Genomic DNA, 26,112 nt, shown 5'->3' on the forward strand with positions numbered 1-26,112 from the left:
TGCTGCATTCCTTTCGTCCACTTATCTGCTAATTCTATCAGAAACAAGCATATGTGCTTCTCCCCAGCAGAGGGACTGTCACAATAGAGCAAAGGGGAAGAAGAAAAAGGCCTCATTTGTCCATGAAAACAAATTATTCAGAGTTCGATCTTGTTCTCATTGACGTTAACAGCAAAGCTCCCATTGACTTCAGTGGGGCCTAACTGGACCCTGGGGGCTCTATCCTGCAAGATGCTGAGCTTCTGGCCCTGGTACAGCAAAGCACTTAAGTGTGTGCTTAAAGCCCTTGGTTGGTAACTTTCTGAATGCCTCTGCATTTCCGACATCACAGTCTGTTGCAAAGAAAATGACTGAGATGCCACAGCAAGAGGGAATAACTTCACTGCAAGATCAACTTGAAGGAAAGGCTGGGACTGGAAGGAAGGTGGCACGTGAAGAAACAAACATAGCTACGGTACCTAGTAAAAAAGGGCAAGAAAACTATGAAAAACACAAGACAGAAACAAAATCACCTTGGTTAGCACTGTGTGTCAATTTTCTGCACTCTGGAAGCTCTGTTTGAAAGACTGCCCTTTCAGCAAAACCCCCACATGCCACAGAACCCAACAGATCTGGCACCAAAATACAGAAAGGACCTGATGTTCAGAAGAACCCTGAGATTTTGCTCCCATGTTTTTGCAGATGCATATAACTGAGGGTGCAGTTTTGTGGATCTAAATAACTGCAAGCATAACACTTCAGTATTCACAAAAAGAAAAGGAGTACTTGTGGCACCTTAGAGACTAACAAATTTATTTGAGCATAAGCTTTCGTGAGCTACAGCTCACTTCATCGGATGCAGCTTCAGTATTTAGCTACCCAATTGCACCTGGCGGTCAGGTATCTACATGCTACTGAATGTGCTAGAAATTATTTGTGGCTGCAAAATTGCACCTTGCCGCTATTGGTGTCAGCAAAAATGCAGGTGCAAAATGAAAGGCCCCCGAAGAAAAAGTTGCCTCAAACCTCTATGCACATGATGGATGGACTTTTTACAGTGTCCCTCAGAAGACTGCAGTTGCATCACATTAAGAGGTGCTACTCCATGCAAGACTTCTGACCTGCGATGAACATCGGGAACTCCCACTGAACGCAACAGGACTTGAGGACTCTGAACCTCTCATGATTTTTGTGGTGGGTTTCATTGTGCTCTGCCATATCAAGGGAGCAGCCTCCAGGCAACCAAACAGCCAGTGTTTTATTTAAACACAGATCTTAACGGGAGCCTGTAGGTAACAGGGGCAAATACCTCAGTCATCCTCTTCCTCCTTAGCCCAAATACCAGGCCCCTTGTCTCACCCCTGAAGATGGCCTGTCCAGGTTAATTCTGAGCACTTTCTAGCTGCAGCCCCAGCAGTTAAGTAGGAAGGAATCATTACAGGATGTACGAGATGGAAATTCCCCCAAAACATGCAGCATCAAAGGGGCTGGTGCTGTGTATGGTCAAGATCGGTGCAGTCCATTCCAAATGGAGATGTCTCCTTCCCCTTTGCTGGGCTGGGAAGTAAGCACAGTGTGGCTCTCTTATTTATCTGTGACTGTTGGAGGCAGGTCTAAGAGCTTGGTGTAAACTTGGGCACTATTTCCCTGCTAAATATCAAACTTTCTATCCCCAACCACTCTGGCACCAGTGCCAGACAGAAAAGAAAAAGCTGCAAGAAATTATTTATTTTATACTGTGGAAAGTACATATTTATACTGTCTCATATTAAGAAACAGCTGATCTGATTTGCCTCAAACTTTCCACAAAATTTTCACCCTTGGGCAGAGAGCAGACCTGGAAAATTTCATCTCTATTACCCAAACTTGCAGAAAGTTATCGTTAATGTATTATTAAAGCATTAAGCTGTTAGATCATACTTTTTATCAGTAGAGCTCAAAGAACTTTGCAGAGGAGGTGGGTATCATTATCCCCATTTGACAGATGGGGAAACTGAGGCACGGGGCAGGGAAATGACTTGCCCCTGGTCACCCATCAGGCCAACGGCAGAGCTGGGAATAGGACCCTGCTCTCCTGAGTCCCATCCCACTGGTCTATCTTCTAGGCCACACTAGGCACTTTTGAAAGGGGCATTTGAAATGGAAACATGCAACTTGAACTATAGCAACCTGAAACAGTATGCAACCTCAATTACTCCTCTGCCCCAATACTAGTCTACCCCAGTTCAGGGATCATTTTGCCCACCACTGAAATGCAACCACTTCTGGGGGTGGAATGCGATATTAGACCACTTAGAAGTGAGCAACTTTTGAGCAAATCTTTCTTGGCCTGGCTGTGCTTTCTTTAAAGATGGATTTTGAGGGCTGCTCTGTGTATGGCCAGAGAGTTGGATGATGGGACAGCAATGTCATTCATGAACATACAAGCAATGAAAACTCCTCCCACACTTACCTCAAGCCATACAGCACGGTCCCATCTGGATGGAGCCGAATCATGCGATTCTTCACTGTCACCCCATGCAGGAAGGACTTCTTGTCATTCAGGAAATAGGTGTCAGGAAGCCACAACTGGTCAGCCACCCGGTTGTCCAGGGTCAGGTTAAGAGGAAGGTCACTGTACGCTAGGCGTTTGTCCCGCCAACTCTGCTGGAAATACATTGTGATGGTGTAGTCCTGGGAAAGAAAACACACAACCGTCAGGCTGTCCCATGGGAGACATCCTGGACCCTTGTCTTACTTCTGCTGCCACTGAGATGCCTGACATGTCTCCAAAGCTTTTTCACCCAGGGTATTCATTCCCCACATGGTGTGTTATAGGAACTGTGACTTTTTTTGGAAGGGTAAAGCTACAGGGCACTGGACTGAGCTTTCTAAGGGGAGGAATTGGCTTGACTTGTCACTGATTCAACACTCAAAGGAGAGAACTTTTTGCAGTTCAGCCACCTCTTCCCTGCTCCGCATTCTGCCCACTGCTCCTTAATGCCAGAGTCACAGTGTGGTGGCGTGCGTCTGAGATCAGGGAGACAACAGTATACATGCAAAGTTGGCTAAATTTTTTTGAATGGCAGTGGCCCCATCAGTCGAACTGGCTGGTAGGGTCCCATGGGAGGAAAATCTAAGTGATAAAGGAGTTCAGGAAAACTGGCAGTTTCTCAAAGAGACAAGATTAAAGGCACAACTGCAAACTATTCTGATGAGAAGGAAAGATAGGAAGAATACTAAGAGGCCAATATGGCTCCATCAGGAGCTCTTTAATGACCTGAACATCCAAAAGGAATTCTACGAAAAGTAGAAACATGGAAGAATTGCTGAGGAGGAGATCAAAAGAACAGCACAAGCATATAGGGACAAAATCAGAAAGGCTCAGGCATAAAATGAGTTACACCTGGCAATGGACACAAAAGGCAATAAGAAGAGATTCTTTAAATATATTAGAAGCAAGAGAAAGATGAAGGTAAGTGTAGTGGGAAAGGAGAGATAATAATTGATGACATCAAGAAGAATGAGGTATTTAATGCCTGTTTTGATTCAGCCTTCACTGAAAAGGTTAATAGTGACCAGATACTCAACATAACTGATATTAACAGCAAGGGGGAAGGAATGCAAGCCAAAATAGGGAAAGAATCAGTTAAAGAATATTTAGATAAATTAGATATATTCAAGTCAGCAGGGCTTGTTGAAATTCAGCCTAGGGCAGTGGTTCTCAAACTGGGGTCCACGAGGGTATTCCGGAGGGTCTGCAAGTCATGTCCAGGGCTGCCGGCCCCACTGATCAACTCCTCCCTCCCAGTGCCTCCTACACGCCGCGGAACAGCTGTTCAGCAGTGTGCAGGAGGCACTGGGAGGGCGGGGGAGGAGCGGGGATAGGGTTACTGGAGTAGTGAATGGGAGGAAAGCAGTAGATGTGATATGTCTTGATTTTAGTAAGGCTTTTCAGACAGTCCCACATGACAGTCTCATAAACAAACTATGGAAATGTGGTCCAGATGAAATTACTATAAGGTGATGCACTTGTTGAAAGTCCATACTCAAAGAGTGGTTATGAATGGTTCGTTGTCAAACTGGAAGGATGTATCAAGCGGGATCTGACTGGGGTCAGTCCTGGGTCTGGCATTATTCAATATTTTCGTTAATGACTTTTATAATGGAGTGGAGAGTATGCTTGTGAAATTTGCAGATGATACCAAGATGGGAGGGGTTGCAAACACTTTGGAGTACAGGATTAGAATCCAAAACAATCTTGATAAATTAGAGAATTGGTCTGAAACCAAACAGATGAAATTCAATACAGACAAGAGCAAAGTACTTCACTTAAGAAGGAAAACTCAAATGCACAACTATAAAATGGGGAATAACTGGCAAGGTGGTAGTACTGCTGAAAAGGATCTGGCGGTTCGAGTAGATCACAAACTCAATGAGTCAGCAAGTGACAGCAGTTGAGAAAAAGGCTAATATCAGTCTGGGGTATATTAACAGGAGTGTTGTAGGACATGGAAGGTAATTGTCCTGTTCTATTCAGCATTCATGAGGCCTCAGCTGGAGTACTGTGTCCAGTTGTGGGCGCTACACATTGGGAAAGAGGTGGACAACTTGGAGAGAGTCCAGAGGACAGCAACAGAAATTATCATAGTTTTAGAAAACCTGACCTATGGGGATAAGTTTAAACAAAATTGGGCATATTTAGTCTTGAAAAAAGAAGACTGAGGGGAGACCTGGCAACAGTCTTCAAATAAGTTAAGGGCTGTTATAAAGAGGATGGTGATTAATTGTTGTCCATGTCCACTGAAGGTAGGACAAGAAGTAATGGGCTTAATTGGCAGCTAGGGAGATTTACGTTAGATATTAGGAAAACTTTCTAATTATAAGGTTAGTTAAGTTCTGAAATAGGCTTCCAAAGTGAGGTTGTGGAATCTCTGTCATTGGAGATTTTTAAGAACAGGTTGGACAAACACCTGTCAGGGCTGGTCTAGATTTATTTTGTCCAGGCTCAGCACAGGGGGATGGACTTGATGACTTCCCGAGGTCCCTTCCAGGCCTGCATTTCTGTAATTCTATGAAGACCCCAAAACTGTTGGGGGATCAGGCTGGGGTTTGTGTTTATCCCAGATTCATTCATCAGTCATATTAATGGTCATGTCTATGGCTCTCATCACCACAGTGTTGATGGAGTGCTGGCACATCAAGCTTCACTCACCACCTCTAGCAGCTGGACCTGTAGAAGGGAATCTGTTCCAGGCACACTTATTATTACATGTCTTGCATGTATTACGTATTACGTAATAATAAGGGCCCCAACCATGATCAGGGACCCATTGTGCTGGATGCTGCACAAACAAGTAGTAAAAGACAGTCCTTGCAGAGCTTACAATCGAAATAGACAAGATACACATCGGGTAGAAAGGGAAACAGAGGCATAGATAGAAGTGACTTCCCCAAGCTCACCTGGTGGCTCAGTGGCAGAGCTAGGAATAGATGACAGGTCTCCTGACTCTCCCTGCCTACTGGATCATAATTCTCTCTCTTATACAGCACTGCCTTTTAGCCACCAAAAAGAGGAAATTATATATATCGATATATACATAAATATGAAGAAAATATATCCCAGGAATCTGTGAGGGCATGAGGCAGGGAGGGGATTTCTGACTGGCTCAGCCAATGTTTGTTGCAAAGAGGCAGGCAGTGGCAGCCACTTTCCCTTCATTTATTCTTTTAAAAAGCAGAGGGAAGATGACAACTTTCACCTCTAGGCCAGGGGTTCAAAGTCAGGCTAGCTCAGCAATGACCGAAAGCCATTACCTCTAGATTCACTATATGAAGTGAATTGGGGGCCTTCATTGAAGTTCTAAGTAGGCAAGGAAGCATGTCTTGAAAACCACAGTCAGAAGGGGACATTAATAGTCCTATGGCTTAGCAGAGAGGCTGACTATGTAATGAGGCAGGGAGGCTGAGATCTTGTTTCCCATGGAGCTGACCTGTCTATGTCAGGGTTGGGGCACGTTGACAGGATGGCAGGGAGCAGTTTGCACTGCCATCGCCCATGCTGCACTTGTTCTGGGGATTAGCAGAGGACTTCGCTCTCTAGGGCTGTCAGTCTAGCACTAAATCCAGCTAAAAGCCCAAAATAATAAACGATCCTGCATGTGTAGCAAGCCCTCCCTGAGTGTCTGAAAATAGGCCAAACCTCAGCCAAGTGAATGGAGCTTGAATTTCCATGAGAAAACATTAAGACAAGGCAAATGGGTGGGGGAGGGGGGCTTGATTACTGTGCAAATAATTGCTGCTAAATCCCTCAGCCCATTCCACCATGACTCTGTCACCTTATAAGAATAGTCCTAGATGGTAGGCATAGTAACTACACAATGCCTATACAGAGCGGCTGCTTGCCATTCCCAACTATCCTGCTTCAGCTTCAGAGCAGCCTGGAATGAGCGTTGTGATCTCGTGACCCTGTGTGTGAGCAACCTCCTCTCATCGTCTTGTGACACGCTGATGGGGCTGGAGGAGGCAGGGTTTGGCTCATTCCATCTTGTTCTCAATTCCGGATTTTTTGCATCCTGCAATTCAGCTGCCCTTATCAGGATACAAGATGGGTTTGTGAAAATTGGTTCTTTCTCCTGAAGCTTATATGCATGGTCAATTTACGTGCAATGGTGCCATATTTAGGAAGCAAGGAGATTATGGTAGCCCAAGTTACCGTAACACTGATGATGGAGTCCTGGCACACCATTGCTTTCTGTTTACATGGAGAATACAAATAGTCTTGATTCCTAATCTAGTGTACTGCTAATCCCAAGACCATTTTCCTCTCTCCAAATAATTGCTCTAATTATTTTTCTCTCCTTCATCTGCTTACCCTGGATACCTGGGGTAACTTCTTCCCCCTCTCTCCCCCCCACAAACCTATCTACACTGCCTTTAAAGTCAAGTACCACATTAGAGGGCAAATGATCAGTACAGACCACAATGAGAGAATATAAATCTCATGGCTTTTGTGATCTGATCCAGGCTGGAATGGAAGGATCTGGGGGTTAAAACCTAAGGTATTAACCTTCTGAATCAGCATGCTATTTCCCTACTTGTTTTATAAACCAGCCATCTAGCTGGCAGCACTGGTGAGCTACGGAGAGCTTTCTGGGAAGTGGAAGAGCAAATATTCCTTTGCCTCTGGGTCCAGTTCTTTCCCAGGTTCCCTGGCTGCTCCTGTGTGCTTCCTTTCCCTCCAACTCAAAGCCGGACATTTCTGTGCCATGCCATGAATCTGCATTTCCAGATAACCCCCTTATCTTTTACAAAGCACTACAGTCCACCTAGTGTTTAGTGCTTCTCATGGATTCTCCCCCTTTCTGGCTCTCTTTCCCTCTCACTCCTCCTCTTTCTCTTTCTGTTCCCCCCGCCCCATCTCCTCCTTTACTTTCTCCATTTTGATTTTTCTCTCCTCCTCCTCTTTCCCATACATCTTTCTCACTCCATTTCTCAGTATCTTCCCTTCCTCTCCTAGCCCAGTGCCAATCTCTGCTGAGTGATGTGCATGATTGCTGGACAGACGTGAAAGAGCCAGGCAGACATCCAATATTCAGAGGTCAGAGTTCTCTTCAGGAGAAGAGGTGACACTGATGTATTAATGGGCTGCAGCTCCAAAGCACAGGGAGGGGAGACTTCGAGAACGGAGCGTGCTCTCTAGGAGCCACTAGCAGAGTGCAACACACATAACAAGTACCTTATCACATCTGAAGGAGAGTGCACCATCCCAGAGTCCATGCCACAGGGGATGGCACTGATAAGTTACCCTACAGCATGCAAGAGAAACTGTATCACAGAGGAAACAGGCCCCGCATGCCAATCATGTACTATGTTTGATAGATGCTGTATCCCATGGAGGAAACAGGGACCCCATGAGCTCTATCCACACGCTTTTCCAGCTCACCTGTATCTTCCTAATATTAAACTGATGATAGACAGATGAAAAAATACCCAGAGAAGGATGGATGGCTAGATCTAGAGCTATTGATCTGTTCGATGAGGGTCGCAAGGCTACAAACCAATTAGAAAATATTACAGCGGAAGCCTCCCCTTCAGACATAGATAACATCATAACTGAGGGTGACACCATCCTTTCAGAGCAGACTAACCAGACTGATGCAACGTGTGCAGTAATCCACAGTAATCCACCCTCTCTATGCTGCAGCTACCCCTTTGGGTAGCACTGGTGGAAATATGTCTGGGCAAAACTGCTTACACATTTCCTAGTCCAGACGAGGTGGGTAGAGCTCTCAGTTCAGCACCTTTTCAGCAGCTTGCATTCACTCAGGGCCAGGAGAGCCCACTGGGTTCTTACAGGAATATGCAGTGGGAGGGGAGGGTGCATGGCCCAAACAATGGCCAGGCAGAATTCCGTTCTCTGCACTAATGAGGGGGCAGACGCTGATCCCTCCCCACTTCCCTGGGGGCGCACAGCACCCCAAAGGGGACTGGAGGGGGTGGAATTGAAGTTCATGCCCACAAGCCCCACAATGCCTTAGCCAAGAGAGACGACTGGCTGCAAGGTGGCAGAGTATGCTGTGTCCCACAAGGGGAACAGGGGAGTGCATGCTGGGGAGTGAGCAGGTAAGTGCATGCTGGAGAGTCCTAAGTGGCTTGCTGGTGCTTGCTGGGGGCTGGAGGTGGCTATGAATCCCCCCTTGCTAGAGGCTTGGTGCAAGCTGCACAATGGAGTCCTGGGAAAAGAATTAAAAAGCAAACCTGACTAGGTTCAATTCCAAATAAATAACCATTGACCACAACCAAACTGGCATGATGGAGAAAATCTTCCGGCAGGGGTGGATCTGAGTGACATCAATATGCCCTGAAGAGGTACACTAACCAGGAGCCTAATTACATGTCTGGGTCCCCTGAACTATATCTTAGCACCTAGTTTCCATGAACAGTTACTCGACCTGCATGCCCAAATACTGGGATTCTGCAGGCGCAGTGGCTGGGTGTTTTTGTGAGTACTGCCACTGCATTTCTGCTTTGCCCTTTAAAACTTTGCCATCAGGGCCAAATCCAGGTCCCCCTGAAGCCGATGCCAGCTGGTAGTGGGACAGGGTGTGGGATTGCCACATGGCTTGTATTGTCTAGGATTACCCTCCTCTGGGGGCGACCCCACACCGGGCTCGTTTAACTCCCTGGGACACCGTGCTCTTGCAAAGACACACACAGTTCCATGGGCCGCCGCAGCCTAGCTCCAGCTGAACATGGCTGCTGTGGCTAGACTTGCTGTGACTCACTTGCACGGTGCTGCACGGTGCCCCAACCTCACCACGGGGAGCTGAAGTACTCCGTGGGCAACAAGCAGCTGAGGGAACAGCTCCTTCTGGCCCAAGTAGGAGCAGCTGGGTTAAGTCTTGCTCAGCCGGAAGACATTTGCACATCTATCACAATAATGGGAGGAAAAGCATGTGTCCTGGGCTCTCTCTAGATGCGGGGCTTCCCCTATCCAAATCCCCTGCCAGGTTCCTTCACATCGTTGCTGTGGGAGAGATGTGGAAAGGCCACGTTGGCTGGCTGGTCTCTGGCTCTCCAGCTACTGCTCTAGGGTTTTTTTTATTTATTGTCCCATTTTTTCATCAAACAGGCAGCCCTGGGAGCCCAGCTGCATGACAGGCCCCGCTCAGCGTTGTGCCTCCCATTCACCCCCTCCTGGAGCAGTCACGGCACCTGAGCCTGCTGGAAGGCTTTCCGAGCATCACCGTCATTTCAGGATCCCTTTGGGATCCCCCTTCGTTACTGCCATTCCCTCCGCATCACTAAGCCACTGGCTCTTTCCGAGCTGTCAGCTCCAGTTCCCCTCTCCTCCCCCACCCCCAGTCTCCGTTTTGGTGAAGGGGTTTTTTTCCCCTCTCCCCTCCCTTCCTCCTAGCACACAAAGAAGAAAGGTAAGAACACCCCAGGGGTCAGACAGCCATTCAGATTCCAGAGCTGCCCCTCTCTGCTGAGGAATGCTTACTTAGAGGCTAGCAACAGCCTGCTGTGGCACTGAAATCAGGAGCCTGCTTGCAGGCCGCTTGTGCCTTCTCCCAGTGCTGAAGGCAGTATTAGCCTCCTCCTGCATTAGGCAGCCATATCTGGGGGAGTCTGACAGTTGGGACCCCATTAATTATCTCAGTGTCTGGTGCATCTCAGCAGGGATCCCTTTTCACACCATCTAAGGGCCCCTAAGGAAGTGATCCAGGGAGCATGGTGAAGCATTCCAGTATTAGGCTAGGATTGCACCAAGGGGAATGTGGCCCTGCAGAATGCAAGAGGGAATGGGCTTAGGTGGACAATGGATAGACTAGGATGCTCTTCAAGGTACTGGGAACCTCCAATGTCCCAGGGGGCAGGCTGGTTAAAGCTGAGGGAATAGCAGGAAAAAAAATTAATTAATTGTTGGCATGTATTAATTTGAATTTCAGAGCAAATTTTCATTGGATCATGTTCATGACACCACTTGTGTTTGCTTTCCTCAGCTGTCAGAGCCCTCAAGCTTCCCTATCCATGCACACTTGTGAGAAACAAATTCTAAGCTCGAATATCCATCAGGAGCAAACTTCAGCTTGTACATTATAAATCACAATATGTTGCTGTGTTGGTTGGTTACATAAGCCATCCAATCAGGGAAGAGAAACAATGCCACACAACTCGTGTAAGTAACCCACACAATGCAATGGGTGAACACTCAGAATGTGCTGTGGATGGAGAACTGTTCACTGAGGACATTGGTGTGTATCCCTACAGAATGAGAACCAGCTGGGTTGTGGGCAGACAGAAAGGAATTCACCAATGAAACACAAACAGTCAGGTGAGCTCTAGTGTTGGGACATGTGCATCCAGGATGCACCAAGGAGCATGCTGGAATGAAGCTAAAAGACTCCTCAGAGTGCCAGACAGAATCACAGGGCAGCCCTGGAGGTGACCTGTGGATACTCTGCAGAGCACAAGATTCTCACTGAGGCACTTGGAAAGCCAGGAGGTACCAGGACCTACAGATGAGCCAGCGAACACTTGGGGGCACTGCAGGCTGTTTACATGCCACAGAGCATGTTGAAACTCATCTAGGGGCTCCAGACCCATGGACGGGCCAAGAAGCACGGCAAGATACTCCGCAGGGAGAACTGATGCAGCAGAGTGACATGCTGAGATGTTCCTGGACCCACCAATGGACAAGGGAACAAAGCACATAGCGCTTAGGGGAAGGGAAATGTAAGATGCAAAAATGAAGATGTTTGTACCCCAGTGCGAGGAGCCTCGGTAACAAAATGGAGGAACTCGAGCTACTGGTGCAGGAAGTGAAACCAGGTATTCTAGGGAGAACAGAACCATGGTGGAGTAGTCGTCATGACTGGAGTTCAGGTGTGGAAGGGGATGTGCTGTTTAGGAAAGACAGAAATGAAGGCAAAGGTGGCGGAGTAGCACTGTATATCAATGATGAGGTAGACTGTAAAGAAATAAGAGGCGATGGAATGGATAAGACCGAGTCTATCTGGGCAAAAATCACATTGGGGAAGAAAACTACTAGAGCCTCCCCTGGGATAGTGCTTGGGGTGAGCTGTAGACCACCGGGATCTGATTTGGGTATGGGTAGAGCCCTCTTTAATGTGTTTAATGAAATAAATACTAATGGGAATTGTGTGATTATGGGAGACTTTAACTTCCCAGATATAAACTGGAGGACAAGTGCTAGTAATAATAATAGGGCTCAGATTTTCCTGGATGCGATAGCTGATGGATTCCTTCACCAAGTAGTTGCTGAACTGACAAGAGTGGATGCCATTTTAGATTTGGTTTTGATGAGTAGTGAGGACCTCATAGAAGAAATGGTTGTCGGGGACAACCTTGGTTCGAGCGATCATGAGCTAATTCAGTTCAAACTAAATGGAAGGATAAACAAAAATAGATCTGTGACAAGGGTTTTTGATTTCAAAAGGGCTAACTTAAAAAAAATTAAGGAAATTAGTTAGGGAAGTGGATTGCACTGAAGAACTTGTGCATCTAAAGGCGGAGGAGGCCTGGAATTACTTCAAGTCAAAGTTGCAGAAACTATCAGAAGCCTGCATCCCTAGAAAGGGGAAAAAATTCATAGGTAGGAGCTGTAGACCAAGCTGGATGAGCAAGCATCTCAGAGAGGTGATTAAGAAAAAGCAGAAAGCCTACAAGGAGAGGAAGATGGGAGGGATTATCAAGGAAAGCTACCTTGTTGAGGTCAGAACATGTAGGGATAAAATGAGAAAGGCCAAAAGCCATGTAGAGTTGGACCTTGCAAAGGGAATTAAAACCAATAGTAAAAGGTTCTGTAGCCATATAAATAAGAAGAAAACTAAGAAAGAAGAAGTGGGACCACTAAACACTCAGGATGGAGTGGAGGTTAAGGATAATCTAGACATGGCCCAAAATCTAAACAAATAGTTTGCCTTAGTCTTTAATGAGGCTAATGAGGAGCTTAGGGATAATGGTAGCATGACAAATGGGAATGAGGATATGGAGGTAGATATTACCCCATCTGAGGTAGAAGCCAAACTTGAACAGCTTAATGGGACTAAATCGGGGGGCCCAGATAATCTTCATCCAAGAATATTAAAGGAACTGGCACATGAAATTGAAAGCCCATTAGCAAAAATTTTTAATGAATCTGTAAAGTCAGGGACTGTACCATATAACTGGAGAATTGTTAATATAGTCCCCATTTTTAAGAAAGGGAAAAAATGTGATCTGGGTAACTACAGCCCTGTTAGTTTGACATCTGTAGTATGCAAGGTCTTCAAAAAAAATGTGAAGGAGAAAGTAGTTAAGGACATTGAGGTCAATTGTAATTGGGACAAAATACAATATGGTTCTGCAAAAGGTAGATTGTGTCAAACCACCCTGATCTCCTTCTTTGAGAAGATAACAGATTTTTTAGACAAAGGAAATGGAGTGGATCTAATTTACCTCGATTTCAGTAAGGAATTTGATACGGTTCCACATGGGGAATTATTAGCTAAATTGGAAAAGATGAGGATCAATAATTGAAAATTGAAAGGTGGATAAGGAACTGGTTAAAGGGGAGACTCCAATAGGTCACACTGAAAGGTGAACTGTCAGGCTGGAAGGAGGTTACCAGTGGAGTTCCTCAGGGACTGGTTTTGGGACCAATCTTATTTAATCTTTTTATTACTGACTTTGGCACAAAAAACAGGAATGTGCTAATAAAGTTTGCGGATGACACAAAGCTGGGAGGTATTGCCAATACAGAGAAGGACCAGGATATCATACAGGAAGATCTGGATGACCTTGTAAACTGGAGTAATAGCAATAGGATGAAATTTAATAGTGAAAAGTGCAAGGTCATGCATTTAGGGATTAATAACAAGACTGGGGACACATCACTTGGAAGTAACAGAGGAGGAGATGGGCCTTGGAGTACTGGTTGATCACAGGATGACTATGAGCTGCCAATGTGATATCGCCGTGAAAAAAGCTAATGCGGTCTTGGGATGCGTCAGGCGAGGTATTTCCAGTAGACATAAGGAGGTGTTAGTACCGTTATACAAGGCACTGGTGAGACCTCATCTGGAATATTGTATGCAGTCTGGTCTCCCATGTTTAAGAAAAATGAATTCAAACTGGAATGGGTACAGAGAAGGGCTACTAGGATGATCCGAGGAATGGAAAGCCTGTCTTATGAAAGGAGACTCAAAGAGCTTGGCTTGTTTAGCCTAGCCAAAAGAAGGCTGAGAGGAGATATGATTTTTCTCTATAAATATATCATTGGGATAAATATCACGGAGGGAGAAGAATTATTTAAGCTCAGTACCAATGTGGACACAAGAACAAATGGATATAAACTGGCCATCAGGAAGTTTAGACTTAAATTAGACGAAGGTTTCTAACCATCAGAGGACTGAAGTTCTGGAACAGCCTTTCAAGGGAAGGAGTGGGGGCAAAAGACATATCTGGCTTCAAGAATAAGCTTGATAAGTTTATGGAAGGGATGATATGATGGAATAGCCTAATTTTGGCAATTAATTGATCTTTGACTATTAGCTGTAGATATGCCCAATGGCCTGGGATGGGATGTTAGATGGGGTGGGATCTGAGTTACTACAGAGAATTCTTTCCTGGATGTCTGGCTGGTGAGTCTTGCCCACATATTCAGGGTTTAGCTGGTTGCCATATCTGGGGTCGGGAAGGAATTTTCCTCCAGGGTAGATTGGCAAAGGCCCTGTGGGGTTTTCGCCTTCCTCTGCAGCATGGGGCACGGATCACTTGCTGGAGGATTCTCTGCACTTTGAAGTCTTTAAACCACGATTTGAGGACTTCGGTAGCTTAGACATAGGTTAGGGGTTTGTTACAGGAGTGGGTGGGTGAGATTCTGTGGCCTGCGTTGTGCAGGAGGTCAGACTAGATGATCATAATGGTCCCTTCTGACCTTAAAGTCTATAAGTCCATAATACCGGCTGATTCTTTACCATGATGCCACAGCTGTCAGATCCCCATCCCATGCACATGAGACTAGGCTCTTAGGTGCAGCTGGTAGAAGGGGAAGGGCAGTGGAATCAGAAACACCACCGCCACCAATATACATATCAATGGATAAATATTTTCATTGTCCCAGGGAGCCTTCCCCAACACACGGGGGGAGAACACGCAGGTCCCAGTCCCTGTGCTGTAAGAACTCCTCCGCCACTCCCTCCCACCGCCGTAATCCCAGACGCCAGCAACAAGAGATTGGGCTCCATGTCCTTGTAAATTAAAGGTTGAATTAGCAATTAAATGAGCCAAATGCACAGGGCTGGGCTCCTATCTATCCACTGGGTTCTTGGTCCTTTGCTTGCTGACATGGAGCAAGTTGCGGGGGAGAGGAGAAGAAACATCTTGAACTCTAGCATGGAGCAGGCAGCTGTCCTCTGTCCCAGGAATGGGCATGGAGTAATGGGGGCAGTAAGAACAGCTTGGGATAGGGAGGGGAGAGGAGGTGGGGGAGAAAAGGGTTGTGAAGGGGCTAGTGGAAGGGAGAAGTTCAGCAAATGCTCAGAGTTCAGCCAAAACACATGGCAACTGGAGCAGGAGCTGTTAACATACCAGAGGTCAGTTTCTTCCTTACTCCTCTGAAACAGAAGCTCCCTCCTGCCACAATCCCACCTACCCAAAAGCACAACACAGCCGAAGAAGTCACTCAGTGCTGATGACTCAGGGACCCTTGGCTCCAGGTTTAGGGTCATATGCTACAGGCCTGATCCATAGCCCATTGATGGCAATGCAGCCCAGATCCTCAAAGGTATTTTGGCACCTAACTCCCATTGCTTTGTGGGAGCTGGGCATCTAAATACCTTTGAGGATCTGGGCCTGGGAGTCCATTGACTCCAATGAGCTTTGGATCAGTCCCAAAGCTCTCTAGCCTGCGGGGTTGGGAGGAGAGCTCTGGGCCTCTGCCATAGACTCACACACAGAGCTCTCTCTTACCCACCCAGGCTGCATCCTCCTAGGACCTCTAAGTAAATTCCCTGCACTTCTGTGTCATTGCCCCTGTGACATTTCCATGTGGCTCAGTTACCACCAACTGTCCCACCCCCGAGTACAATGTATTTGTTTGCACTGCAATAGAGCCCCAAGGTCGCAACTGGGATCAGGGCCCCTCTGTGTTGGGTATGGCTTCAACATAATCCCTGCCCTTAGGAGCGCATAGGCCAGGATGCTACCTTGTGTCTGTGGCAATTTCTGTGTATGTGACATGTTGCTACCCTGTACAGGATTAGGATGGCCAGGGATACATTCCCATGATAAAAGAACACCACATCCATTTCTGCTCACTGTGAACAAATGGGGAGAGCCCCTCCAGTCTGTGTGTGCTTCTCCCACTTTTTCTTGCTGCCCATCTCAACCCCCCTGAAATCTCACTTTGCCCTCATGTCTGACACACCCAAAACAGCTCATTCCCCACCTGCATGTCGCATCCAAAATACATCATGTGCCCAAGGGAGGAGAGCTGTTGCATGGGGTGAGTTTGCTTAAATACAGAGTCCAGGTTAATTCTAGTGACTGCAGTTTCCCATCTGCTCTTTTCAGAGGGTCGTCACTGGGGAACTGATTCAAACCAGATGAATGGCAATACTTTTTCACTCAGTGTCCAATGAGCCTGTGGAACTCACTGCCACAAGATGTCATTGAGACCAATAGCTTATCAGGACTGAAAAAGAACTGGGCATTTACATGGAGAATAAGAACATTCAGAGTTAGAATAGGTAATATTAAAACAGTAAATAAGAATTTCAGGAGCGATATAAACCCTCCTGCTTCAGGGCACAAGTCCCAATCTTTAACTAAGGGGTTTAGGAGGAAACATTCCTTCTGGGCAGGCTATTCCAGACGTGCCTACTGCAGGCTTCCTTGTACCTTCCCCTGAATTAACAGGTACTGGCTATTGTGCATGACAGGATATTGGACGAGATGGACTATTGGTCTGATACAGTCTGCCAATTCCTGTTTCCTATCATTACGTGACCTCCAGCACAATGCTTAACCATTGAGCTAAAGGAGTATCTGTATTAGCAGGGACCTGTAGTAGGCTCTTATCTTCTGAGGACCAGCCACAGGAGGGGGATAAGTAGCACATGTTGAATCAGTGGATCAGATCTCCACTCAGAATATATTTCTGGTGATGTGGATCTCTACTGAGTCCATTTTTATCCTCAAAATGACTCAGAGATCATTGCTTCTTCTCGTTCCCTCTGGAGAGACAGTTATTCTCGGCCCCCTGTAGATGTTATATTTCACAGAGCACGTGGAAGCTACTGGGAGTGATAACTTTTTGGCAGGGAGAGAGAGAGAAAGAGAGAGAGAGAGAGAGAGCGAGAGAGAGCGCTCTTGCTGCTGCACTGCTTGCGACATAAGGACAAAGGACATTTTACAGCTTACCTGCCACACCAGCTGTTCCACCTGATTCTATAGACTTTGCTAAAGCACCTCTCTTTTGAGAGGAAAGGGACTGAATAAAAATCCCATCCCATGTAAGCAAAGAACATTGCAGTGCTTTGAACCTGTGGTCATAAAGAACATCAAGGAAACTGCTACTTTGGAAGACGTGAGAGAGAATGGAACGTCTCCTAGCTGGTGGGAATTCAGCTGCCAATGAATGAGACTAATGAATGGCTTGTTGGCTTCAATAATGAGACACCAGCTTTTATTCCCGTCATTTCTGAGAGAGAACCTAAAGGACAAAATATTCCTCAGTTGGATGTAGTGTTAATTCTTGTTTTTAAGGGAAGAGATGGGTTATGTCTACAGCCAGCTGACTAGAGCAGGAACGAGTGATATTTATGAGAGGACACGGGGGACAGAGGGAAAGTAAGACGGTGGCAGTTTTTATGTGAGTTTGCTAAACAAGGAATCCAGTTTAGCCCCCCTGAGGGGTTATTTGCTTCATTCTGGATACAATGAAGAAGAGGTTCTGGACTAGCCAAGTGCTTTATGCCAGTGCTTACAGTGGTCTGAAAAAGGTGGGCCTGGGAGTTGGGGGGAGCTGTCATGATCTGGGAGCAGCATCTTTGCTAGGACAGTAATCTAAGTGCACCCCACAGTTACCTGGCTCAATTTTTATTTCTTTTCGCCGAGCCTGTGGCCTTCCTGGCCCACTTTAAGCACTTCTTTGTTCTGAAATCCAGGAACAGCATTGGTTACTCTGACATAGCAGAGGCAGGACGGGGTTTTTTTCAGCTCTCCATGGCCTACAGAATTACTCATCAGCTTCAGTTAGGGCAGAAGGAGGCAGTACTTCTCAGAGAGATTTTCTCACATCTGTGTAGACTGCACTGACTTCTAATTTTTTTCCTGGTGCAAGTCTGGGAGTTGATTATGACCTATAAAGTCCTGCATGGTTCAGGCACTGCTACTTTAGAGACTGCTCCTCGCCCTCAGCTTAGCCCAACAGCTGAGATGAGCTTGGCCACTCTGTCTCTCGCTCATTTTGAATGCTGGGGTGAGGGCCAGTCTCGGTGCAAGCCCCTTGGACTCTGGAATCCATTTCCAACATTGTTCCAAGGGGATGGGAATTGACCAATCTCCAGGCCATGCCGTGAGGCCTCTCTGTGCAGCAGGGCTTTGCTTTGAGGGGCTTGAGTTTCTCAGGTCGCCTGGGGAGTAGTTTTCCTGGAGAACTTCCCTCATTGATTTGTCGTCAGTCTAGGTTCATTTTAATCTGCAGGTTTGTAATTGCTGTACATGTGTCCAGTGCATGGGACAGATAAATCAGCCATATCCCGCACTGGGGCTTTGAGTATAAAAATTCATTGTGTCTCACCCTCCTCCCCACTACTACCCCAGCACCCAGGGGTGCTATACCAACAGGACTGGCATGAACCAAGAGAAGGTGCCCTAATGGAACTAACTTTCTATCCCCTGCCCTCTCTTGGCTCAGCTCTTGGAGGATACATCTGACCAGAAGGCAGCACCGTGGGCTCCTGCTTTAGCCCCCTGTCAAACTAGAAACTCACAAGGCGAAAGGAGAAGCAGCCAGCACTGGGGTGGGAATGGGAGAGGAACAGCCTATGTAATGCAAATCTGTACGTAATGGTAGCCTCGCCCACAGAGCGTGCTTCCCAGAACCATCACTTGTGGTACATGATCTACCTGAAGCCCAACCACGCAAACCTGTTTCTGTGTGATTCCCCTCAGCACTGGCTCACAGAGCTGGCTGAATGCAAAGAGCAGGGTATGCTGAGCCACCTGACGGGATGGTTCAATGTGATCCTAACCCACCACCTGCAAGGCTGAAGGCACAGTCCTTCCCAGCGCTGCTGCTGGGGCAGCGTAGCTCTGAACTGCCTCCACAGTCAGGGCCATAAAAAAGCCCTGGGTGACTCACCAGTAGGCCGCGCGGTGAGAGAGTTCTCCCACCCTATCAGTGTGGGGATCTTATTTCCACAGATCTCCCAGGAGGCTTTGAGTGCATCTTATGCTTGTAAAGGGCCTTACCCAACTCTTTAGACCCAACAGACCAACCCCTACCATGTTTGCATGGGAGAACCTTGATTAAACCATTTCATTTCTCTCCCCCCACCTCTGTCTTAGTTTCCCCTAACAGAGCCATACCAAGCCGATATCCAATGCAGCTGCTGACCTAGCCTATGGTATCTCTGTCCACTATACACTTGCTGCCATGGATATGAACACATCTTGGTGTTTACACCCCAGCCCATTCTCCAGAGCTTTCCTCTCCAGGTTTACAGCACACCAGAACCCCTCTATTTTTCTCTAATTCGCAGTTGCCAATGGCCTGCTGTATACGTAACAGACACGTCTCTTATTACACAGCTGTTAAACCTCAAAAAATATGTTTTTAATAATCACTTTGTATTTAATTAACATGCAACAACTCTCCTGTTAAATCTCAATTAACTCTGAATATGAGACACTTAAAGTGTGACCGGCACAGCTACGGGTTCTCTACAGCCTCTCTTATGATGATGGGGGAGGAGAGAACGCGGGATCCTACCAGGGCACAGGATAACTTTGGGGTTTTCCTACATGGCCCCATCCAAAGAGCAAACATCAGTGCCTCTTGTGAGGCATGCAGTCATCAATGGAATTTTGCCTCGCAGTCACTTTCTTGAAATGAGCCAGCAGCAGCAGTAGCAGCAAGCAAGAAGCAAATGTCCTGATTTTATAGCAGGAGGATTCTGAACAAGGCTACCTCCTCCTGGCCCATCACTGTGCTGCTGTGCCCAGCAATATGGCAGGGAAGGAAAATGTCTTTTCTGAATGGACATTCCTGGTGCATTTTTCCCCCTAGCATGTTTGCTATAGGGTATAAAGCTCCCCCTAGAGATCTTTTCAAGGATCTTAAATACATAAATCCAGTCGCACCACGCCATTGCAGAGGAAATGTTGTGGAGTTGTCTCTGTATGCATGGCCCAATGGAAAGAACACGGAACTAAAACCCAAGAGTTTTGGAGTAAAATATTCAGAAGCATGATACTTATGACATAGGACCCAGATCCTCATAGGTATTAAGGCGCCTACCTTCCACTGAAATCAATGGGCATTAGGCACCTAACTTCCTTTGGGGATCTGGGCCTCGGCTTAAGTCACACAGGGTAAGTCGACACTGCAACAAGTCCCAGAGCCCAAGTCTACAGCCTCGGGCTCGCAGGGCTCATGCTAGAGTGCTAAAAATAGCCCTGCAGACATGCCGGCTTGGGCTCGGAGATCCATGCCCCTCCCCAGGCTATAGTGTGAGCCTGAGTCTGTAAGAGTCACTGCGAAGGGGTTTCTTTGTTTTGCAGTGTAGACATACTCTGAGATGTTTTTGAAAAGTTTATCCCTGAAATTTATTCCAAGCTCATCCACTGCTAACTCGCTGGGTGTCCTGGGGCACCTTACATATGCCTCATTGCCTCCCGCCCCTGCTCTATAACATGGAGATAAAGATATCAACTCACCTTCATAAAGCACTTTGATGCCCTTGGATCTATAGGCAAGTGGTAAGAGTATATAATACACATTGGAGGCTATTTTTTTACTCCTTGGCAGAAAATTAAATAGAGCTTGTAATTCACTGTGGCAGTCCAAAAGGACGATGCAGTTTGGGGCTGCATAGGTAGTGGTATCATGACACACATCAGGGCGGTGATAGTACTTCTCTGCTTGGGGTGTAGAGTGGAATCCTGCACATACAGTTCTGCACACCAAAACCATTAGAATTTCTACAGCAATAGGAATGTTCCTGGTGCTCTACAGATAATGTCCCTCTCGTGTGTTTTCAGGAGAGATTTAAAGGAGGGGAGAGGAACAGGATGATGAGACAATTCAGGAAGATACGAGAAGGACATTAATAAACAGGAGGGTCCAAGGGAAAAAACAACGAAACTGATTAATGGGGTGAAGGGACTGGTGTACAGTACACAGGATAATTAAAATAACTAGCTATGCACAGCATAGTTTTACTAAATGAATACCAAGGAAGGTTGTAAGAGTGTGTAAGGATCTGTTGGGTTTGAACATAGAGAGGGACTATTTAGGATGGCTTGGGATGCAAGGGTATAATGGGATAAAATTAAGGACAGGAAAACATTGGGTGAATAGCAGGACATACTCCCAATGGTAACATCCATTGGAACATGGAAGAGTCTCCCAAGAGAAGTGATGGAAACCCTGTTGCTTGAGAAATTTAGGGCCTGGTTTTCTTCGGCAAGCCTAAGCAATTGTGTGTGCCCAGTTTGCACTTACAAATATAATGAGCTGCATGTGCAAACAACTCCAGTTATGCATCTAACTGGCCCCCTGTACGTACAAACACCTTGCATACCCACAAAGTCAGCAAACTCAGTAGTATATGCTTATTTTTGAGAATCAAGCCTCTTAAAGCTAGACTGGACTCTGCACTGCAGAATATATTCTAGAGAACATTCTGCATTGTCAGAAGGATTGGTAAGATAGTGGCATGACGTCATAGGTATAGTTTATCTCAGGTTCTAATTGTGGACCAGATTCTGCTCTCAGTTGCACCAGAGTCAACCCTGAGAATCTCTATTAAAGCCAATGGAGCCACTCCAGATTTACCTGAGCATAAATGAGTGCAAAATATGACCTGTGGTACCCTCCTCCCAGCTGAGCAATTCAAGTTTCAGCTTCATAGGTAACAATGAGCCCGGTGTCACCTTAAAGACTAACAGATTTATTTGGGCATAAGCTTTTGTGGGTAAAAAAACTCTTCTTCAGATGCACCATAAGCTTCATAAGTATCACTGACAGGTGTAAGGTGAATGACTGACAATAGCACTTAGGTTAGATCCATATGAGGGTCTCCCTGATTCTCCTGGCTTAGTACATTATGTATGCAAAAAAATGGAGATTTCAGCAAGCCCAGAAAGTCCACAGGCAGGTGTCAAATGCTTTGAATTTATGGGCAACTGAATGCAACTCCAAGCTGAAGGAAGAGATACCGATCTGCAGTGCCCGTCCGTGGTGAGCAAGTGCTATCTGCAGTGCTCAGGACCAACAATCCCAGAGCCAGGGAATTATATTTGCAGTGTTGGCTGAAAGTTATTGGCAAAGAGCCCATGTGAGCTCGGTAAATAAAGTATCCAGATAATAAAAATACCCAAAGGCGCTGTGTAATTTTTTCAAGGTCTTTGATACAACTGACAATACTGAGAGGGGACAAAAGCCTGTGGAGGGATAGGAGCAGGAGCTGCCAATGGGCACAGTGCTGCAATTAAAGGAGGGGTTGTCACAGAAGCATGCTATGCCCCGTTGCTCCCAGATTGGCCCACTTCACGCAGGTCCACCATTGTGATCATGCAGACAGACGGACAAGAGGGAGAATGGCCTTTGTGGTTAAAGTATGGGCCTGGGACTGAGAAGATCTGGGTTTAATTCCCTGTTCTGACACAGTGCAAACCTCTATACCTCAGTTCTCCATCTGTAAAATAGTAAAAAGGATCATTCTCTACCTCCAGAAGGTACGGTGAGGGTAAAACATCAATGTGTGTGCACTGAAGGAGGCCAAATATGTTCCTAGACAGGCTCTAAACAAGAGTAGGAGTAGGGGAAACCAGGACACAACACATGTCCCCTTCCAGTCCTGCTACAGGGAGCCCAAGGTGGTGGCAAATTGTTTTCTCCCCTGCAGCTAGAAGAGGAGACGGGGTCAAGCCTGCGAATTGCTGAGCCTGCATGAGCCATGTGTTCCGACTCCTATGCAACTGGGACCCATAATGGCTGCTCTGAGTGGGGCAGTTTCTGGACACTGGCTCAAATGCAACATATCCCTGATGGGGGGAGAATACAAGAGGGGAACTCTCTTGCCCAGCTGTCCCCCAATGCCAGTGATAAGCAGTACAGGGCAGCCCTACCCCTGTTAAAGATTCTCCTCTTTTGCTGCCTCAAGGGGACTTGGGAGGGACTGAGAATCTGGCCTGTTAGCCGAGGGTCTCCCCTTTAATCTGTGGGAGTTTCCTGGGATCACTGCTCAGAGCAGAGCAGCAGGGTTTGCCTAATCCCTGTTCGGCACACAGACACACAGGCATGCTATCCCGCAACCCATTTTGTCACGACCCCTTTTATCTGACCGGAGGGCCTGTCTGGACCTCCAACATCTCATTAGTCCTCTCCCTTTCCTACCATTCTTCTGACTTGAACAGTCATTCTTCTCTGTTGCCTAGCAAGACGGCACAGACACAGAATATTAACTATGCCCCCTCCTCCAGAGGCCTGCAAATGTGATAACAGAAGGGAGGGGGTCCAGGAATCGTGGGAATATACAGGGAGCCTTGTTCCAGCCTTCGGAAGAAGCAAGGTTTTTATCTGCCATCATCGCTTAGCATGTACATAATGTATAGAGCTATATATATCCTTATTTATTTACATATTCAAATTGCAACCCCCCCTCCCCCCCGCCCCACACAGACATTTGGATTCAGATCTGGTTTCTATATTGAGAAGCTCGTGCACATACCCACACCCACACTCCATAGCTGCATGCTTTCAATGTATATATCCTGGGATGTCTATAGGCCAGAGCCTGGAAATCTCAATCAATTTTCAGACAGTCCATATCCAGATGAAGCTTTCACCAAAGTCACGAAAATATTTGAGCATTCTACAGTATTCCTCCAATACACTGCAGCACTGTTGTTGAAAGAGGTAGAGATGTGGAGCACTGCTTTAGAATATAGGAGTTTTTTCAATAAAAAGGCATTCAGAGTTTTGCCTGTCTAAGGACTGAGAACAAACTGAGAAGCTACTATAAGCTTTTGACCCAGGTACGTACAGTACTCTGCAACGTTTCCAAATACTGTAGGAATATGCTATTGTGAACTGCAGTAGTTTGTACTGTTACTATAAAATACTGCTGTATGTGCTGATCTAAAGATAAGCCATTTTGTACCGAAGCAGATAGAGAATTGTAATATTTTATATAGCAACATTCATCCCAAAGCATTTATCTCTACACTATAGCACTCCCAAAATGCAGCTGGCTTCAGCACATAGTGTGGGGAAGGAAAATCTTGGCTAAGGAATCCTAGGTAAACTCTCACTCTGAGGATCAGGGGATAGTTTAATGTGAACTCAGGATGCTCTCACTTGGGAGGCCACCATACTAGGAAGATGCATGGAACTCCTGGTTATCAGCACTGGAATGAACAAGGGCTGAGTCATTCCTACCAGGGGTTGGACTTGTGGTTCCAGGCGACCTGGGGGTTTTCAAAGCTAGTGCTTAATGCTAAGAGCTCCAGGCAAAGAGATGGACGGAGGACGCCAGTTGAAGTGAGCAACATTTTAGTGGGCCTACACAACTTGGGAACGGTGCTACAAGTTCTTGAGGACCTTCTCCATTAACTATTTACATATATACAGACAGAGCTTTCTTGTAACATGAGCATTAAGACATTAAGACACCCCGTTGGGGCTAGAGAATCTTTGGCCACATTCACTCCCAGGGCTGTGGGCGGATGGAAACAGCTTCACAGGAGGGTGTGAGCCCCCACCCCAGGGGAAGGCATTGGTGGGACTTCTGTAACTCTCCTCTGGTGGGAGGTCAGCCAGGTCTCCTAGTGCCTGGCGGGAGGTGTCTGCCTGGTAGGGGTGCTGAAACAGTGCCCCTTTCCCAGACCAATCCTACCCATTTTGGTACTGTACCAGCTGTCTTTGGGATTCCATGTCTCTTGTACAGCTGCAGCCCTACTCCAGGCAGACATGCCTGAGTCTTGGTGGCCCAGGTGGTGAAGCTGGCATTGTTGCTATAGGAATTTCAGTTCTATGCGATGGAATGAAATCATCTGATATGCTCCATAGCTAACTAAGTCCTGTACCAGGCTTCTCCTCTACCAGGTATCCAGGGGTTGGTAGGTATCCCTGGCTATTTCTGGGTGTTAGAACTAGGAGCAGGGCACAGAGGCTACATTCTCATACCAGAGTTATCGGTGTTTCCAATGTGGAGGTGGTGGTAGGCAGATGTTTACTCTGAGTCTAATACAAAACTGTTCCTTGCTCAGCCCTATAGAGGCACGTGGAGCTCACCCACAGGAAAGGGGGCAAGGAGCCAGATTTGTGCATCTTCCATAGGGGTCTCCCCTTTGATTAAACTTGGATCAAAGGAGGCACAGCTAGTCAAAGAGCAATGGAAACCCTGATTTAAAGCTCCGGATACTCGGCTGCTCGCAGAGAGAAGCTGCATGGTTTTCTATTGGGAATAAGGCAATACCACCCCTAACTTGGTGTGCTCAGTCTCTCGAGGACCCTTTGAAATCCAGCTGCTACTGTAAAAGTACTGATCCTTTCCTCCAGTTCTCAGATCACCCTCCAAGGGGGGATGCTGCAGAAAGTCAGGATGGTAGTGGCTGACGATGCATTTTTTGTCCCTTCCTCACCAACAGCCCTTGGTCACCATGTCCCACTCTTGGCTTAGTGCATCCATTCAAGCAGCTTCTTATACTTAGACCAGTACCTGACTTCTTGTCTCCCTCTCCTCTTCCAAGCCCAGTTCTTCTTCCAGGCATATTTCCTATTTCCTACCACGGTCTCTTTACCATTGATTCATACTCTCATTCACTCAAATTGTTGTACTGTGCTTTCTCTGGTTTATATTTTAAGATTGTTGGGCCATATCCTTCTCTGTGTTCATGCACATGTATAACTCTATAATCATATACTAATCCCAATACCAATCTTTGCTTTTTGCAATAAATTCCTGCAGGAAGTGGAGAAGCAAAAGGTGTGATGAATTTCCAATTCAGAGAAATATAAAGGGCCACATGTTTTTTTCTTTGAAATGTCTCCTGTGATCCACTAAGGACTGAACATGGGGAGATGTCTCATTTGTGACTCATGATATAGAGGATATAAGTCATTTTGAGTAAAATATGATTCTCCCCTGAAGTCTTGTCCAGAATCTGAACCAACTTATTAAGGACTTCAGAAAAGTTCCGGTAACTTTCAGCCCTGTTGCTTTACATTTTCCCATACGTTTGCTTTTCCTGGTTCTAGCTGGGATCACATGCATAAGGAACAAAATATTGCACTGCCCATGACAGAATTCCAGTGTAAGAGCCTGACCATGAGATCATGAGAAATATGGACCACCTGCAACTCCCGATGACATTAAAGCCAAACCCTTAATTTTGCATACCCACGATGTT

General features: G+C 46.4%; 1 protein-coding gene across 1 annotated transcript in view; it reads right to left on the reverse strand.

Annotated features, from left to right (window-relative positions):
• The window catches only part of GABRQ (gamma-aminobutyric acid type A receptor subunit theta), an 87,970-nt gene that overhangs the window by 20,981 nt on the left and 40,877 nt on the right, over nt 1–26,112 (reverse strand). Inside the window, exon 4 of the mRNA XM_073358834.2 lies at nt 2,432–2,652. Coding sequence (XP_073214935.2) covers nt 2,432–2,652 — 221 coding nt within the window. The remainder of the gene's footprint in view (nt 1–2,431; nt 2,653–26,112) is intronic.

Source organism: Lepidochelys kempii, chromosome 9 (assembly GCF_965140285.1).
Source record: "Lepidochelys kempii isolate rLepKem1 chromosome 9, rLepKem1.hap1, whole genome shotgun sequence".
Lineage (NCBI taxonomy): Eukaryota > Metazoa > Chordata > Testudines > Cheloniidae > Lepidochelys > Lepidochelys kempii.